The 19016-nt window shown below is 39.4% G+C and overlaps 1 protein-coding gene across 1 annotated transcript in view; it reads left to right on the forward strand.

The window, feature by feature from the left end:
- Positions 1 to 19016, forward strand: part of ide (insulin-degrading enzyme) — a 121306-nt gene that overhangs the window by 10408 nt on the left and 91882 nt on the right. Inside the window, exons 3-5 of the mRNA XM_060841923.1 lie at positions 2302 to 2509; positions 5686 to 5855; positions 17016 to 17138. Coding sequence (XP_060697906.1) covers positions 2302 to 2509; positions 5686 to 5855; positions 17016 to 17138 — 501 coding nt within the window. The remainder of the gene's footprint in view (positions 1 to 2301; positions 2510 to 5685; positions 5856 to 17015; positions 17139 to 19016) is intronic.

Genomic DNA, 19016 nt, shown 5'->3' on the forward strand with positions numbered 1-19016 from the left:
GACAATATTAAATTGCCCCATAGTGTCCAGGGATATGCAGGCTGGGTAGATTATCTGTGGTAAATGCTAATTGGGGCAGACTCAATGGGTCGAATGGTCTCTATGTACACTGTGATCCTGTTCTGTTTTTAATTATTATCAAGTTGGAGCAACACAAAGAATGGGCATAGCCATATGATTTTGTCTTATCCTTCAGACCAAAGCAATTTATTGTGCTGTATCTTTGAAATAGTTATGACCATGTTTTAGAAAGGTACGAGGATGATGAGGTTATGACTTATGCATTCTTTTTAACACACGATAAACTAGTTAATCAATTATCATCCATTTTTGCCTGACTTTGAAAGCTTTCATATGATACCGGGGTTGATAAGTCAACTATTTTGACTCCGTTATCGTATCTAACTGGCACATTGAACGTACCATTTTAATTAGCACAATCACTTTTACTTTGAGATTTTTTTAACTCCTTGTTCTTTTGCTGAAACTGCAGGCTCTAATTTCACGAACATTCTTCGTGTACTGTGTTGCTGAGCACTCAGCCTTAGTTGATTAGATTAGATTAGATTAGACTTACGGTGTGGAAACAGGCCCTTCGGCCCAACAAGTCCACACCGACCCGCCGAAGCGCAACCCACCCATACCCCTACATTTACCCCTACCTAACACTACGGGCAATTCACCTGACCCGCACATCTTTGACTGTGGGAGGAAACCGGAGCACCCGGAGGAAACCCACGCAGACACGGGGAGAACATGCAAACTCCACACAGTCAGTCGCCTGAGTCGGGAATTGAACCCGGGTCTCAGGCGCTGTGAGGCAGCAGTGCTAACCACTGTGCCACCGTGCTGCAGTTCATTTCAGTTAAGCTGAAACCAGAGCCATTATCTTTGCTTCTGCCAAAAGCTTTAAATCATTGTCAACAGTTCACCCCTCTGGCCACTTTTTCAGGTTGTGCTCAGCTTTTCACCACCCCCGTGCCCTACCTGCTGCGCGTTGTGCTTTGGTTGCGTATTTCTGTCTTGTCGATTGCTGACTTGGAGCTTTGCAGCAGCCACGGGTTGTTCTTTTTTGATGTATGTTGCTGAAATAATTATATCTGGCTGTTCAAATGCTGGCCAGCCATTCATCATCCATGCTGTTTAGGTTTAAAGTGATTCCAAATTCTACTCTCCATACCCTACCTGCACTGAGTTCTGCTCACTATACCTGCAATTGTCCATTTTGGCCTTTTTTGGTTTAAGGCCCCCAACATCGTTCAAAACCTTTATTGGCTTGTTGGCCTCTCTGATTCCTGTAAATGTCACCTGTCATAGAATCCTACAATGTAGAAAGAGCCCATTCTGCCATTGAGTCTGTGCTGACCCTCTGAAAAATATCCCATCCCCTCCACCTATCTGTGTGACCCTGCATTTCCTGTGGCAATCCAGGTAGCCTGCACATCTGTAGAACTATGGGCAATTTAGTCTGACTGCTTGGCACAAATCATCTTTCTTCCATCTTTTACCTTTTTACACATTTTTGTCTCCCTTTTGTCCCACCATTACTGGCTTTTTTTTCTGCTATTTAGGCAGTTTCTGGATTTCCTTATTTGAATATATAACAAACTTAGTAGAATATTCATACATTCCTTGCTAGAATGTTAAAAAGAATATCTCTAAGAAGGAAAATGAGAATTCTCTGCAAGAGTTTGAGTGGTTCCAATTTGTTAATCGTTACTCAATTCTTTGGATCTAAAGTCCTTTTTATTGCTTTAAATAGCTATACTCTCAAAACAATTTTACTCCATTTAAAAATGGAAAGTAAACTATTACAAAACAAATTTAAAGATTTTAAAATATCACAATCCCTTGCCTGTTGTCTCTTGTTCCTTCTATATATAGCGCTTGTGTCTTCCCTGGACCTGTACACCCTAAATTCCTATCAATTAAAATTACTTAATCAGATTTTTTAAAAAAAGATTATCCAACTGGCTGATAGTTGACTTTTTCTTGCCATTCACTTGAATTAACAAACCTTTGACTATCCTATTTCTACAAGTCAGCAAGTTTGTCTGGCAAGATATAAGGTTGTAATCATACAATTTTAATTTTATTATTTTAAAAGTGTCCTTTTTAACTGATAGTGCTTTGAACATTATTCCACACTTCCTATTGTGCATGTCCTATTGTATGTTTGTTTTTAAAAAAAATGCTCATTCATCATTTAATAAATATTTTTGAATGTTGTTATAAGCAAAATGTTTGGGATTTAAGCACAACCTTTTAACTGTAGTTTTCCTAATTTTTCTTTTGTTTCAGGCTCCTTGGCAGATCCCAAAGAGATACCTGGACTTGCTCATTTTTGTGAACATATGCTTTTCTTAGGAACTGAGAAGTATCCAAAGGAGAATGAGTACAGTCAGTTTCTCAGTGAACATGCTGGGAGCTCAAATGCATTTACCAGTGGGGAACATACCAACTACTATTTTGATGTATCAAACGAGCATTTGGAAGGTGCCCTGAATCGGTAATAGTCGACAGAATAGTTAATTTCTTTGTTTTGTGTTCATCTGTCTGTTAGCAGCTGCACACTGTTGTTGCACATCTTTCGCTTTATACCAGACCTCCTGTTTAGATGAAAAACCCCATTATGTGTGATCCTTCATATAGTTTGAGGAGTGGAACAGCCCATTTCAGTGTGCTTACTTGGGGAAGCTGACCTTTTTGTAATTGGATGTACTTATTTTGTTTTCATATCTTAACAGGTGTGAGTAATTTATGCAAAATTAATTTCCAGTACTTTTCTGGCAGAGGGCTATTGTACATTTGAGAACTTATGTACTTTTCCTACTTTCTCCACTTCTCGCAAATTGTTTTGGCCTTTAAATAACAGCATTGGACGTTAATTAAAATGTAAAATTCTCAATCAAGTCACCTGTCCGGTAGTCTTTTGCTCCCCCCACCCCCAGCCTGGATGAGTGGGACAGGCTTCAGCTGGGCTATTGCTGCCAGAATATGCCTGACATGCACAGATTAGGAAGCGCACCTTATTTAGTGGAATATTGGCTGAATTGAGAGTGTTAGGCATCCTCGCCCTTGCTGGTCCATCCAATATATGTAGGAGAAAGTGAGGACTGCAGATGCTGGAGATCAGAGCTGAAAATGTATTGCTGGAAAAGTGCAGCAAGTCAGGCAGCATCCAAGGAGCAGGAGAATCGACGTTTTGGGCATGAACCCTTCTCCTGAGGCAGAAAGGCTCATGCCCGAAACGTCGATTCTCCTGCTCCTTGGATGCTGCCTGACCTGCTGCGCTTTTCCAGCATCTGATTTACCTCCATTGCATCCATTCTGGACAGAACTCATGCCTTTGGATGCCTTTTGAAATGCTCAAAACTATCAAAATAATCAGATATTCAAAAACATTAATTCTAGCTACAATCAATTCTTTATAATGTGATGGTTTTTTTTAAGATTAGATTTCCTACAGTGTGGAAACAGGATCTTTGGCCCAACAAGTCCACACCGACCCTCCAAAGAGTAACCCACCCAGACCCATTTCCCTCTCACTAATGCTATGGGCAATTTAGTTTGGCCAATTCATCTGACCTGCACATCTTTGGATTGAAAGGAAACTGGAGCACCTGGAGGAAACCCATGCAGACACTGGGAGAATGTCTGTCTGTGTGTAGTTTGCACAGTCACCTGAGGCAGGAATTGAACCCAGGTCCCTGGTGCTGAGGCAGCAGTGCTGACCACTGAACCACTGTGCAACCCTGTGTTAGAGAAAAGTTGTGCATTGCAAACAGTGTTTAGTGTTGGCAATGTAATCATGTTACAGCTAACACAAATTTTAAAAGTTTGTGCTTTAGAAACAGCATTCCTAATTTATCAAACAGGTTACAGTGAATTTATGTTGCCGAAACGCACATAATAGCAGAATGACCTGTACTCCTAGAAGATGTCAGGCAAAATATATGCAGTCTCCTTGATAACTGTCTGCAAAAACCCTGTAAAGCTGAATCTAGTATTGGGGTTTGGAGCTCAGCTAATGAATTTCCATGCATAGCTGCTTAAACAAGTCCAATAGAGTCAAATACAGAACACATTTTCAGTAGTGGCCTATTTTTCCACAGCTTTAGAATGCTCAGCAGATGGTTGGACCATTGATCAAAGAAAAGTTAACTCTCAGGATTCAAATGACATTGGAATTAAAGTACTGTTGAATGCAATGAAGCAATTTTATCCCCAATGTTAAGCACGCTAATACCACAAGCACTTCAATAATTCTGGTCTGTTTATTGGTGTTGACATCTTTAAAAGAGCTGTGTCACATTTAACATGTACTAATACAGAGGAAACTTGATTATCCGAATATCAGTTATCTGAAAATTGGATTATCCGAAGGAGATCTCGAGATCCTGAGAGAAACAAAATGATGTGTTTCCAGCAGTGTTCGCATCTTTTGTTTAGTGATTTTTCTCTCTTTCCACACGTGCACACACACACACTCTTCCCTGGAGTTCTACGGAATGGTGTACCCTAACACCTCTTCTTTTCCCCCCCCCCCCCACCAAGGAATAATCTCTCCAACATTGTCCTGTACAGGGCAAAAATGGAACCTGTCAAAGTTGTGTGTGGCTGTGCTATTTGGGGACTTGCCCCACAAAGGCAACAGTCTTGTTGTGCAGTCTGGATGCCCCAGAGGGAGTCCAAGGGGTGGACAGGTGGCGGTGAGGGGGGTGCGGGGTTGGACGAGGTTGGGAGGCAGGGGTCGGGGTGTTGCATGCTGTGTGCTGCTGCAGTCTCCTGAATAGGGAGTAGACTTTATAAATCCGTGCCCCAGAGGAAAGGCATTTAATCGATTTTCCAAATGATCGATTATCTGAGCGCAATATTGCCCACCCACCCACCCATCACATTCGGATAATAGAGTTTCCACTGTTCATTGAAATGCAAATTGTCAGCGCCTTTCAAACTAACTTGTCAAATATTTTGTGCAAATGAACTTGTGCTCTCACCACCTCTGAACTCCAGTAAACTGCATCGTCTACCAAAACTGGCCTGACTTGATGGCAATAGTGAGGAGTTGAGAGTGGGTGCTGGAAAGGAGCAGTAGGTCAGGCAGCATCAGAGGAGAAGGAGAATTGATGTTTCGGACAAGAGCCCTTAATCGGAAATTAATGAGGCAATAGTGAGGAGTCTAGGATGTCCTTTCCTTCATTAGACTAGAAATAGACAGGATTGCAGCACACCAACATGGGACATGCTTCCTTAAAATTGCACGTGAGAGAAATCTCAGAATACAATCTTATCTGCCATTTTTAAATCCTGGCTCTTCCATTCCAATATTGACTGACAATTTGAAAATTTAGCCCTATAATTTTATTTTTGGAATTTTGTGGCAATGAATTTAGTAAGTATTCAGTCAGATCTCTGGTAGCAAGGCGGTGTTATTCTACTTCTATTTTCTTTCTTTCTGAAGCTTGCCATTGACTACTTGCGTAGATGGCAGTAAATAGGTACTATTTTAACCAAACACCATTTATGATACTTTGCTAATAAGTAGTCTGTCTCTGTTGGAATTTTGATCTGTATTGTTTTAGGCACATGCAGTGTAGCTCTCTTTTAAAGCAAATGTAGTTCAATATGGATGTTTGTTCCTTGAAGCTTTACTTAATCACCTTTTTTTTTAATATAAATTAGGTTTGCCCAATTTTTCCTTTGCCCTTTGTTTGATGCCAGCTGTAAAGATAGAGAAGTCAATGCTGTTGACTCTGAGCATGAGAAAAATCTAATGAATGATGCTTGGAGACTGTTCCAGTTGGAGAAATCTACAGGCAACCCAGAACATCGGTTTAGTTCATTTGGAACAGGTTAGTCTTTAATACCAGTTCTGATGAAGGATCACAGACTTGAAATGTTACCTTGATGATCTAAACAAGATTTGGATAGTCCATTGCTTCTCTCCTCCCACTATTCCACTACACCCAGCGTAAATATAAATGCTTTGTCCAGCTACTGATATCCCCAATTATATTCTTCTTTTAATTCTAAATTTAATATGGATAAAGATCCATCTACCCAAAATTCTTTTAAGACATGGCCAAATTATACATTTTGTGACAACGAGACTTATTTGCAAGGATATGAAGTAATGAACACAGTTTGAAGTATAAATGTCTACCCTTCTTAAAAAAAAATGTGATCTCTACTTTTTCTTGTGCAAGTTATGAGCCCTCTCCCTCGACCAGAAACTGTACTGGACCAGGCAGAAAGATACTGTGCCTGCAAGAGCAGATCAGAGGCTGGAATTCTGCAGCAAGTAACTCTTCTCCCAACTTCCCAAAACCTGTCTTCCATCTACAAAACACAAGTAATGTGTGACAAACCACTTTGCTGAATAGTGCAGCTCCACCAATACTTGAGAAGCTCAGCACATCCATGAAAAGAATTCTGGTACCTGGATTGGTACCCATCTGTCAATATCAGCACTCACTCCTAATACCAGTGCACAGTGGCAGCAGTATATACCATTTACAAGATGCACTGCAGAAATCACCTAGGCTCTGACAACAGCAGCGTCCAGTTTTGCAATCTCTACCACCTAGAATGACAAGAACAGCAAATTCATGGAAACACTGCCAACTGCAAGTTCCCCACTCACCATCCTTACTTTGCACTATATTGCTATTTTTTCACTGGATCAAAATCCTGAAATTTCTTTGAGTAACACTGTCAGTATACATAAATCAAAATGAGTGTGAAGGTTCACGAAGGTGGTTCATCATACCTTATCTCTGCAGTAACTTAACAGGCCACTTGGTTCAAGAGCATTAGGAATTGGCAGCAATGCTGGTTAGCCAACAATGTCCACATGTTGTGAAATTATATATATGTATATAAAAAGCACATGCATTTTTCATGTATTAACATAATTACTATTAGAACTAGACTCTCTTGAACTTGGATGTTTACATTGATATGACTATAGCAGTGTCATTTTTTTTGGATGAACATAAAATTATTGCTTTAAGATTTCTATTCTACATTCTTAACTATTCAAATGATTTTTGAACTTGTACTTTGTTTTAAATAGACATTGTCCTATTAAATTGATGTATCTAATTATGCTGTTAGTAACTGAGAAATAAACATGCTGATAGGCCAACAAAATAAACTGTGCATTCAGGCATTTTAAAGTCCAGAGGGTTGCTTTTTCTTCATTATTCTTTCATGGATGGTGGTGTTACTGACAAGGCCAGCATTTGTTGCCTATCCCTAATGTCCTCAAACTAGTAGCTTGCTAGGTCATTTTAGAGGACAGTTAAGAGTCCAGCTACATTAATGTAGGTCTGGCGTCACATGTAGACCAGATCAGATAAGGAATCCGATTTGGTCCTTAAAGAATGTTGATGAATCTGATGGGTTTTTATATTATTCAATTGGTGGAGAATTTGAACCCATGTTCTCCTATCTCTGGATCACTAATAATATTATCATGATACCACATTTGTCCTAAATTTTTAACTTTTTTTATGTGTTGTCTTGCAAAACTGTTAATCTTAGCTAGCTGACCAATCTCTGATCAGCCAGGTAGATTCTAGTAGGCCAGGACGTTTATCTTCAACAAAAATGTACCTTCAACATGACTGGGGCATTGTGTGCTAGTATATGGTTTCTGTTCAGCATAGATCTATCACTTTGGCTGCTGCTGCTTCATTATAATCAGTTCATCAGCTGCTGCATAAAAGCAGGCAGAAATACTCAGCAACTGGAAAACAAAACTTCTGTGCATTTTAACATTTGCTGTTTGCCCAAGTTTGAAGATTAAGTTTGCTTTTATTATATTTTAAATGTATTTGACTTCACTGTAATTAAGTTGAAAGTTGTTCACTTCTCACTCTAGTCTTCACAATAATCTGTGCCTAAGTCTCAGTGGTGTGTATTTTCAAGTTGTCTCTAACTTGGACTCAGACTAATTTTGTATTTGTCGTTGAGGTGGCTCAGTGGCTGTCTGTGTGGAGTTTGCACATTCTCCCCATGTCTGCATGGGTTTCCTCCAGGTGCTGCAGTTTCCTCACAATCCAAAGATGGGCAGGTCAAGTAAATTAGCCATGCTAAATTACCCGTGGTGCTAGGCGCATTAGTGAGCGGTAAATGTAGGGTAGGGGGAATGGGTAATAATAGATTAGATTACTTAGATTACTTACAGTGTAGAAACAGGCCCTTCGGCCCAACAAGTCCACACCGACCCGCCGAAACGCAACCCACCCATACCCCTACATTTGCCCCTTACCTAACACTATGGGCAATTTAGCATGGCCAATTCACCTGATCCGCACATCTTTGGACTGTGGGAGGAAACCGGAGCACCCGGAGGAAACCCACGCAGACACGGGGAGAATGTGCAACTCCACACAGTCGGTCGCTTGAGTCGGGAATTGAACCCGGGTCTCAGGAGCTGTGAGGCAGCAGTGCTAACCACTGTGCCACCGTGCCGCCCTGAGTGTCTGGGTGGGTTACTCTTCAGAGCGCCGGTGTGGATTGATGGGCTGAAGGGCCTGTTTCCATACTGGAGGGAATCTTAATCTAATTTCTCTGTCCTGTAGAAAAGGAGAATTTAATCTAGAATGCTTTCCTTGCTGACAAATTACATTTAACAAAAACGTACAAGCTTTGAAAGAAATTGATGAAAAGCAAGGAAAAGAGAAATTGAATCATTTGGAAGAACAGATTGGAATTAAAAACAGTTGCAGCACTGTGGGAACATGTACCATAAGCATATGTTGCTGTAGCTTGATTTTTGAAAATAGTGTCTTTAAAGAATATCTTAGAGGTTTTTACTAAAAGCTATGCACTTTCAATTATACTCTAACACAGCAGTATAATTTGGCAAGAAGTTTTAATTTTAAAAGTTGGACAGTGAGAAAATGGATTTTTTTTTCAACAAAACCCATTTAAACTGGAAGATATTAAGTGAATGAAAAATTGAGCTGAATGGTTACTGAATGATCGATCAGTTCTCTTGATTTCACTTGCATGTACCCAGATTAATTTGAGTGCTTGCATTGGACAAGCCACAAGAGAATTGTGCGCATCCTGTATTTTCAGAGATTTGTCAAACTATTCTGTGACTGATGTGAAAGCACCAATATGGTGTGAGAAAATCATTGAAAATTATCTTAATATTATGAGATGGCAGAAAGAATGCCTGCAGTTTTTCTAAAATTGGTTTGCTTATTTTAACTTTTTTTTTTCTGCCTGAAGTGTCAACATTGTTTTCTGTCATCAGTGTTTCATATGATTGAAGTCCATTAAATAAAAGTTAGAATCATTCAATAATTCTTTCACCGAAGGAGGCCATTTAGTTTGTGAAGTCCATTAACTGTAAGGGCAATTTAGCTATCCAACTTCGATGTGTTCTTTTTTAACTTGCTCATAAATCTACAATTCTTTCTCTTCAAGTAGTTATCCAGTCCCTTTTGAAGGGCACAGTGGAACCTGCCTCAATCACCTGCTGAACCAGTCCATGCCAGATCATCACTGCCAGTGAATTATTTCTTTCTCCTGTTGTTTTTCCGTTCTTTTGCGAGTCACTTTAACTTTGCTTCCACTGTTTTGCAATGTTTCAGCCAATAGGAACAGTTTCTTCCTGTGTATTTTGAACAGATTGTTTACAAACACCTCTAGCAAATCACCTTTTCAATTTTCTTGAAGGAAAGCAACTGTGTTCTTGTGAACCTTTTCTGTCCCATCTCGAAAACCTTGCTGTCCTTATTTGGTGTCCCCAATCAGACGCACTTTTTTTTTTAATTGAGATTGAATCAATGTTTTGTTCAGGTTTATTATAACTTACTTACTTCTATATCTTTACTTTTATTTATAAAACGTCAGGGTCCTGTATACCTTATTAACCATCTTCTCAGCTTGGCCTGCCACCTTCAGTGTTAAGAGAACAGGTAGCAAGTCGCCCTTCTGTTCCTGCACTCGGTTAGAATTGTGCCTTTTGTTTTCTGTTGTTGTGATTTCTTGGAAGTCATGTTTTTTGAAATAATCTCCAATATCAACAGTGAACTTTCAACGAACCCTTTTAAAGAAACCATTCAGAAAACTAAACAATTTTTCAAAAATTAATGTCTTCAAGCAATGTTAACTGCAAAGCATCTTTGGGGGGGGGGGGGGAGAAAGCTTATTTTAGAAAAAATACAATCAACCTGTTCAGGGCTGTTTTTCCACCCTTTGGAGCAGGTGGGACTCTAACCTGGACCTCCATTTGACCATGAGGACGCAAAGCATCCTTGAAACAGTGTTTGGATAATATTAAAAGCATCCTTGTAACAGTATCCAAAAATCACTTCGCACTCCAGTGTTAAATTTCAAGTGCAATGCTTCTTCCTGTATCATCAATCTGTTCATGTCTCTTGAAGTCTATCTCTAGCCTTCTTTTAATTCATAGTACAGTTTTGTAGTATCTGCAAATTTTAAAATTATGCTTGTACACCCAGTCTGCTCCATTAATGAATGTCGAGGAAAAATTGATCCCAATGCCAATCCCTAATGAATTCCATTGTATATGGAAATGATTATGACTGTGTTCTAGGATGATGCTTGGTGTCTTCACCTTATTAGGAAGGAGGACTTGGCAGGGAGATTAAATATGGTTGTTGGTGTCTGAGTCGATATTGGATGATCTACTCAATTTTGTTCAACATTTCAGTAGAACTTTGATATAACTGAGAGCTTGCTGGTCACTTTGAATTCTGTAGATCTGGAATATATATATTCCAGACCAAATAAGGAAAGTTAAGTAAACAAATGAGAGAGGGTGAGGAGGCAATCATATGGAGTGTAGAGTCTGCTCCCCATTCAGTGTGACCATATCTGACCACCAACTTCAGTTTTCCCGATGACCTCATATATTTCTCCATTCTCTGAAAGACCAAACTTCTGTCTATTTCAACCTTTTGAATATGTTTAATATTGGTGTGGCTGTAGCCTTCTGAGGTCAAGGGTTCCAAAGATTCAAAACCCTTTTCAGTGTATAAATTTCTCCTCCTCTGTTCTAAATAGTCATAGAAATGTACAGCATGGAAACAGACCCTTCGGTCCAACTTGTCCATGCCAACCAGATATCCTAACGTAAGCTAATATTCGCCAGCACTTGGCCCATATCCCTCTAAATTCTTCTTCTTTGTGTACCCATCCAGATGCCTTTTAAATGCTGTAATTATACCAGCCTCCTCCATTTGCTCTGGCAGCTCATTCTAAACACTCACCACCCTGTGTGGAACAATTTGCCCTATTGGTCTCTTTTATATCTTTCCCTCTCTCCCTAAATCTATGGCCTCTAGATCTGGACTCCCTGCACCCCAGGCAAAAGACCTTGCTTATTTATTCGATCCATGCCCCTCATGATTTTATACATCTCTATAAGGTCACCCCTCTGCCTCTGGTGCTCCAAGGAAAACAGCCTCTCCCTATAGCTTAAAACCTCCAACCTGGCAATATCCTTGTAAATCTTTTCTGAACCCTTTCAAGTTTCACAACATCCTTCTAACGGGAAGGAGACCAGAATTGCATGCAATATTCCAACAGTGGCCTAACCAATGTCCTGTACAGCCACAACACGACCTCTACACTCAATGCTCTGACCAATAAAAGAAAGCATCCCTAACCATAACCCTTCACTATCCTATCTACCTGTGACTCTACTTTCAAGGAGCTGTGAACCTGCACTCCAAGGTCTCTTTGTTCACTCCTGCGGTCCTACTCTGATTTGCTTTTCCAAAATGCAGTACCTTTTATTTATCTAAATTAAACTCCATCTGTCGCTCCTCAGCCTGTTTGCCCATCTGATCAAAATCCTGTTGTACTTGAAAGGTAACCTTTTTGCTCTCCACTGTACCTACAAGTTTGGTGTCATCTGCAAACTTATTAGCTATACCTCCTATGTTCACATTCAAATCATTTATGAAAATAACGAAAAGCAGCTGACCTAGCACCGATCCTTGTGGTACTCCATTGGTCATAGACCTCCAGTCTGAAAACAACCCTCCACCACCACCCTCTGTCTTCTACATTTGAACCAGTTCTGTCTCCAAACTGCTACTTCTCTCTCTATTCCATGAGCTCTAACCTTGCTAATCAACCTCCCATGAGGAACCTTGTTGAATGCCTTACTGAAGTCCATATAGATCACGTTTACCGCTCTGACCTCATCAATCCTCTTTTGTTACTTCCTCAAAAAACTCAATCACGTTTGTGAGACATGATTTCCCATGCACAAAGCCATGCTGACTATCCCTAATCAGTCCTTGTCTTTCCCAATACACGTAATTCCTGTCCCTCAGGTTCCCTAACACAACTTGCCCACCACTGAGGTCAGGCTCACCGGTCTATAGTTCCCTGGTTTTTCCTTACCACCTTTCTGAAATAGTGGCACCACATTAGCCAACCTCCAGTCTTCTCTAAGACTATTGATGATAATTATCTCAGCAAGGGGTCCAGCAGTCACTTCCATAGCTTCCTACAGAGTTCTACAGTACACCCAGTGAGATCCTGATGATTTATCCATGGTTGTGTTTCAAGACATCCAGCACCACCACTTCTGTAATATGGACCTTTTTTGAGATGTCACTCTATTTCCCCACATTCCATGCCCTTCTCCACAAGAAATGATGATGTGAAATAATCGTTTAGTATTTCCCCCCCCTCGCCCCCATCTCCTGTAGTTCCACACATTGGCTGCCTTGCTGATCTTTTCCTAGTTAACCTTTTGTACTTAATGTATTGGATTCTCCTTAACCCTATTTGTCAAAGCTATCTCATGTTTCTTTTTTTTTTGCACTCCTGATTTCCCTGTTAAATGCAGTAGAAGTATACTTATACTCTTCTAAGGAATCATTTGATCTCTCCTGTCTATACCTGATATATCCTTTTTATTCCAGGAGAAAGTGAGGACTGCAGATGTTGGAGATCAGAGTCATGAGTGTGTTGCTGGAAAAGCACAGCAAGTCAGGCAGCATCTGAGGAGCAGATTCCTGATGAAGGACATATGCCCAAGATGTTGCCTGACCTGTGCTTTTTTCCAGCAACACATTCTCGACCATTTCTTTTTGTCATTTTTCTGAACCAAAAGCGCAATTTCTCTAGTCGTCCAGCTTTTCATATACCCCCCCCCCCCCAGCCTTTCCTTTCACCCTAACAGGAATATATTGTCTCTAGATTCTTGGAGTTATCTCATTTTTTGAAGACTTCCTATTTTCCAGTCGTCCCTCTTCCTACAAACACCTGCGCCCAATTGGCTTTTGAAAGTTCTTAGCTAATACCGTCAAAATTAGCCTTCCTCCAATTTAGAACTTGAAGTTTTAGATCCGGTCTGTCCTTTTCCATCATCTTTTTAAAAACTAATACAGTTATGGTCACTGGCCTCAAAGTGCTCCCCCACTGACACCTCAGTCACCTGCCCTGTCTTATTTTCCAAGAGTAGGTCAAGTTTTGCATCTTTGCTAGTAGGTACATCCACATACTGAAGCAAAGTTTTCTTGTGCACTTTTAGCAAAATTCCTCTCCATCTAAACTCCTAACACTATGGCAGTCCCATGCTATGTTTGGTAAGTTATAATCCCCTATTATTCCTACAGATAACTGAAATCATTTTACAAATTTGTTTTTCAATTTGCCACTGACAGTTAAAGGGTCTGTAGTGCAATCCCAAAAAGTGATCCTTTTTCTTATTCTCAGTTCCATCTAAATAACTCTTCCTGCAAGCCCCCCATTTTCTATCCTTCTATAGCATTTGTATCCTGGAACGTTTAAGCTGTCAGTCTTGTCCATCCCTGAGCCACAATTCTGGAATTGGAATGAAATTCCAGTCCCCACCCAACTTTACTAGTTTAAAATCACCCAACCATCTCCAGCAAATCTCCCTGCCAGTATGTTAGTCCCCTGGTGAATTGATGTTCAATCTGTCCTTCTTGTATGGATCACTCCTACCCCAGAAGAGATTCCAATGATCCAAAAATGTGAACCCTCTCCCCATACCAGCTCCTTAGCCATGCATTTATCTGCCCTTTCCTCTTATTTCTACCCTCATAGCTCGCAGCACTGGCAGTAATCTAGATGTTACTACCTCTTGACTGGGGAATCTAAAGGGAGAAGGAAATGACCTCTATCTGTCACGTCAAGTCCCTTCATGATCATGTAAGTTACAATGAGATCATCATGTCTCATTCTTAAATGAAGAAAATATAGACCCAATTTACTTCGCCTCTAATGAACTTAGCTGTCCTATCTCCAATGTAAAGAACTTCTTTCAAATATAAATTGCACACCTATAATATCAACCACAGCATGTCCAACTGTAGAAAAATTTCCTTTTCTAATCCTCTTGCAGTGAAGGCCAACATGCTATTTATTTTCCGACTTGTATGCTAGCACTTTGTATGAGTACATCAACTCCATCAGGATAAAAATTAATGCGTTTTGCACATTTTTAATTAAATATTGCTTTTCTATTCTTGAAACAGAAATGAATAACCTCAGATTTTCCCACATTTTACTCCATCTACCCATATTGCCCACTCACTTAACCTGCCTACATCTCTGCAGCCTTTTCGTGTCTTCTTAGTTCCCACCTGGATTTTGTATTATTATGTTACTTACTGATGTTCTTACTGGACAAATCAGATTCCACACTGAAATTTGACTTGGTAAATCGTGTTTTGTTCTTATTTGGCATGGTGATCTCACTGAATGCAAACACAAAGCTTCAGAGTTTGTTCTAACAATAAAACAGAAATTTATTAACCAAAGGAAAAGTTTTTGTAAAAAAAGTAATAAACCAAGCTAGTTTTATATAACACCATTTTGAAAGTTTTTTTGAAGGCTGCAGTAAAAGTGCAATCCCATCTATATTAACACTACAGTACTCAAACGCTAGTTATAATTCCCTTCTCTGTTATTTCTATGGGTTTGACTTCATTCAATTTCAAGTCTTGTTGATTAGATTAGATTCCCTACAGCGTGGAAACAGGCCGTTCAGCCCAACAAGTCCACACCGACCCTCTGAAGAGTAACCCACCCAGACCCAGTTCCCTCTGACTAATGCAGCTAAACACTGTAGGCAATTTAGCACGGCCAATTCACCTGACCTGCTCATCTTTGGACTGTGGGAGTGACTGGAGCACCCGGAGGAAACCCTCGTAGAAAATGGGAGACTGTGTGGAATTTGCACAGTCACCCAAGATCGGAATCTAACCTGGGACCCTGGTGCTGTGAGGCAGCAGTGCTAGCCACTGTGCCATCCCACACAAAGTCGCTAAGTTCAGTTTTGAACAATCCCTTTGGTATTCTAGTTAAACATTCAGGTTGAGAACTTACAAATTAAAACTCTTATATAGAAGTGACACATCTTCTATTTCTGTGAGCTAACTGCTTTTTTTTTAGGAGAAACTTTAATATGTCTAACTTCAAGCAGGACTCTGAACTAAAACCAATAGATTCCCAAGCTCTAAGTTCTTCCCTGTGCAAAATAAATCAATTTCTGTTCCTTCTAAGTGAAAGTAATCTAGTGCTGTTTAGTATTTGTCCTGTTGTGAAACACTCTCAATTCAAACAAATTTCCATTTGCACTCCAGTTACTCCCTGTTTTGCTGAAGTTTTTTTCAAAGACGACTCCACAAATGTTGACAAGGTAATCATTAATCCTCATCATGCACAGAGACCAAAACTTACATGCCATTTATTCAAAAATAAAAACTCCAAGATAAATAATATTCAAATGTACTTTTCACAGATTTTACATCAGAATCATCAAACTTTAATTCTTCTCTCCTCTTGTCTAACAAGGAGAAGGAAATTAAGGCAAGTGCAGATAGCAATAGATAATTCTGATGGCAGTGCATTCTATGGAGCATAAACATTGGAATAGATTGGTTGAGCAAAATGGCCTGCTGGTGCTGAAAAATTGTATGACCATATAGACTAGCACAGTTTTTTTGTTTTGCTATACACTGTCTCTTAAAACTGACACTGAAGTTAACTAGAGAGTTCTCCTTATCTGGTAACCAAGTATTAAAAGAAAATTTCTGCCTGTACTGTTTTGATCTAAAATATAATAATTTGTTTTAAAATATTAGTTTTCATGACATTACCATCCACTTGATGTAACCACAAAGGTAAAATGACAAAGTTAAATTTAAGTGGTCAATGCTGATGCCTGTGCATTTGGAATCAGGTATTGCTGTACAACATCTTCTCAGTGGGTAACTTCACTCAAGGTGGGTGGGGGGTGGGGGAGGAGAGTGGACATCAGATCTGTTGACAATGCTCCCATTCTCTAACCTGCTTTCACTTCAAATCTGTCCTTTATTGGAAGGTCAGATGGAATGTTTTGGCTTTTGGACTAATATATCACTTTGTCTCTCGTGCTGAGTGCAAAAATAACTGTTTGCAACTAACTATCACATACATCCTTTTTGTGTAAAATTGTTTGCATAAAATAGCAATGCTTTGTGTCATATTAACCTTAACGTGGATAGCTGTAACTCAGTTCATCGCACTTATATTTGAGTCAGCTTAAATCTTCAATTCTGCTCCAGGATTTCGGAGAAAAATCAAAGCTGACACTCCAGAGTTATAATAAAGGAGTGCTGCACTGTTGAAGTTCTTCACTTTTGACAGATACTGATTTTTTTGACATTTGACCTAACGCTGTTTCTCTCTCCAGCGATGCTACTAGACCTGCCAAGCAGCATATTCTGATTTTATTTGAGTTCCATCTCATTGTTTTGGTGTAAAATTGAGTCTTAATGAGCAAATTCACCAACATATAAAATTACTTGAGTGTGCTTTATTTAGCTGCATAAACTGAGACCTGAAAAAGCAATTTATAAGAACTGAAATTATGTCCACAAACTCTTTTCAAATGTGTGGCCAGATGGTTACTACGTAAACTCAGCAAGCAATAAAATTTGAAATGTGAGCCAAGTTATTACATTACTTGAAACTGCCTGTTTTTTTTCCAATTTTAGGCAACAAGTTCACCTTGGAAACTAGACCAGCAGAGATGGGCATTGACGTACGGCAAGAACTCCTTAAGTTTCATTCAACTAACTATTCGTCAAATCTGATGGCACTATGTGTCCTAGGGAGAGGCAAGTACTTTATTGCATAAAACCGTTTTTGCTAATATGTAATTCTTCAACTGCACAATGGAGTTCCCCCAGTTACTCTTAATTATTTTAGACTTGCTATGTGAATATCTCCACCGTCCAATGATCTTTTTCATGTTCTGAAATACTTTTAAATAATAGATAAAATGCAATTCAAATATCTGGGAAACTCCATTGACGAAATTTCTGATCACTAATGAGGTTGCTTTTCATTTCTGTTAGAGACACGGAGCCTTTGGTTATCTAGATTGAAAAAGATCTTTGAGTTTGGTAGATAACATGTTCCCTCAGTACAAAGAAGAAAGAGTGCTATTTGCAGTTAAGGAGTCTTCAAAGAAAGACGAATCTTTGAATTTTCTTTTTAAATTTATCTTGGCACTGAAGAATTTCAACACTGAGTTCCTGCATCATTCTAGGTTGAAGGGAGTACAAAAGTGACGTCAGTGTTCGTATTTTTAAGCGATATCAGCTCTTGTAGCGGATTATCAACATTGCTTTTGGAACATCAATCAGAAAATCAAATTTGATTGAAAACTTGAGAAGGAAATCAACTGTTGAATGTGTGTGGATCTGCATGTGTAGATTTGTGATAAATTGTGACTCAAGTAACTAACATTTAATGTCTGTTAAAAGTTATTTGTGAGATGAATGGAAATCCTCATTTCTGTCACTAAAAATTTCAAGTTTGGCAGGCAGGTGTTAAACTGCTAAATTTTTGAATGAAATGAGCAAATGAACAAGGGAATTCTATTTCCTGTTACAAGGGAGCCTGTCAACCGAGAACTGCACTCAGGATAAATGGATTCACTACTCCAATGCTTTCCTGGCTGGCCTCCTAAATTTCATTTGAAAAAACTTGAGGTCATCTGAAATTCTCTGTCCTAGATCTCGCTGAGACTCATTCACCTAGCACCCATCTGCTTCCTGATCTACAAAAGTTTCTGATTCCACAGTCCCACTCTTGTTTGAATTCTTGTTCTCTTTAAATCTTCATGTGGCTTTGCTTCTCACTTATCTCTGTTAGCTCCTCCAGGTCTATAAAAGTTCTTCTAATTCAACGTCCTACTAGGTCTTCCTTGTCTTTCAACTCAGGAATTTTCTCTGAAAAGTCTCTACATCTGTTTAGGACACTCCTTAAAAGCTACAGGTTGTTCTGCTATAATGTGCATTTCGTTAACGTGAATTCACTATAACGTGATTGACAAATTGGGAACACTGTTTTCTAAAGTATGAACTTTTAAAATCTGTGCTAGCTGTAATGCAATTACATCACCAACACATTTAAGCATTGGTTCTAAAGCACAATTTTTCTATAATGCGGGATTGAACAAGAATGCAACCATCATGTTACAGAAGAACTACCTGTACCTGTTTGGCTCAGCTTTTGATCATCAGCTATAGTATCTCTCGATGTAGCTTTATTTGATATGCTCTGATGTAAGTACCTTGGGATGTTTTAGAATATTAAAGATACGTTAACAAGGTCAATTAATAACCAGGTGCATATTAATCAAAGTTGTTGTTAGAGCATGGAATGCTGAACCACAGTAAGTAGTTGAAGTGGAGGCCTTTCCATCTGACAAGAGAAGAGATTCTGAGACCATAGCATGAAAGTTGTATGATGGGAGTTGTTTTCCACTGCATTGCAAAACATTGGCAGGCATGCCGTGAGCTGAATGGCTGCCTTTGTTGCCATACAGAAAGGAGGCCTGAGTGGAGCATAAACACCCAGTGTAGATAGCTGTTTCTGTGCTGTAATATTCTATGTACTTGCGTAGGGTTTAATCCGAGATTCAAACCTTCTAACTTGAGAAAATTATGTTAACCAAACTTAAAACGTGTGGCATATTGGTTGATATC

The sequence above is a fragment of the Hemiscyllium ocellatum genome, chromosome 22 (genome assembly GCF_020745735.1).
Source record: "Hemiscyllium ocellatum isolate sHemOce1 chromosome 22, sHemOce1.pat.X.cur, whole genome shotgun sequence".
Classification (NCBI taxonomy): Eukaryota; Metazoa; Chordata; class Chondrichthyes; order Orectolobiformes; family Hemiscylliidae; genus Hemiscyllium; species Hemiscyllium ocellatum.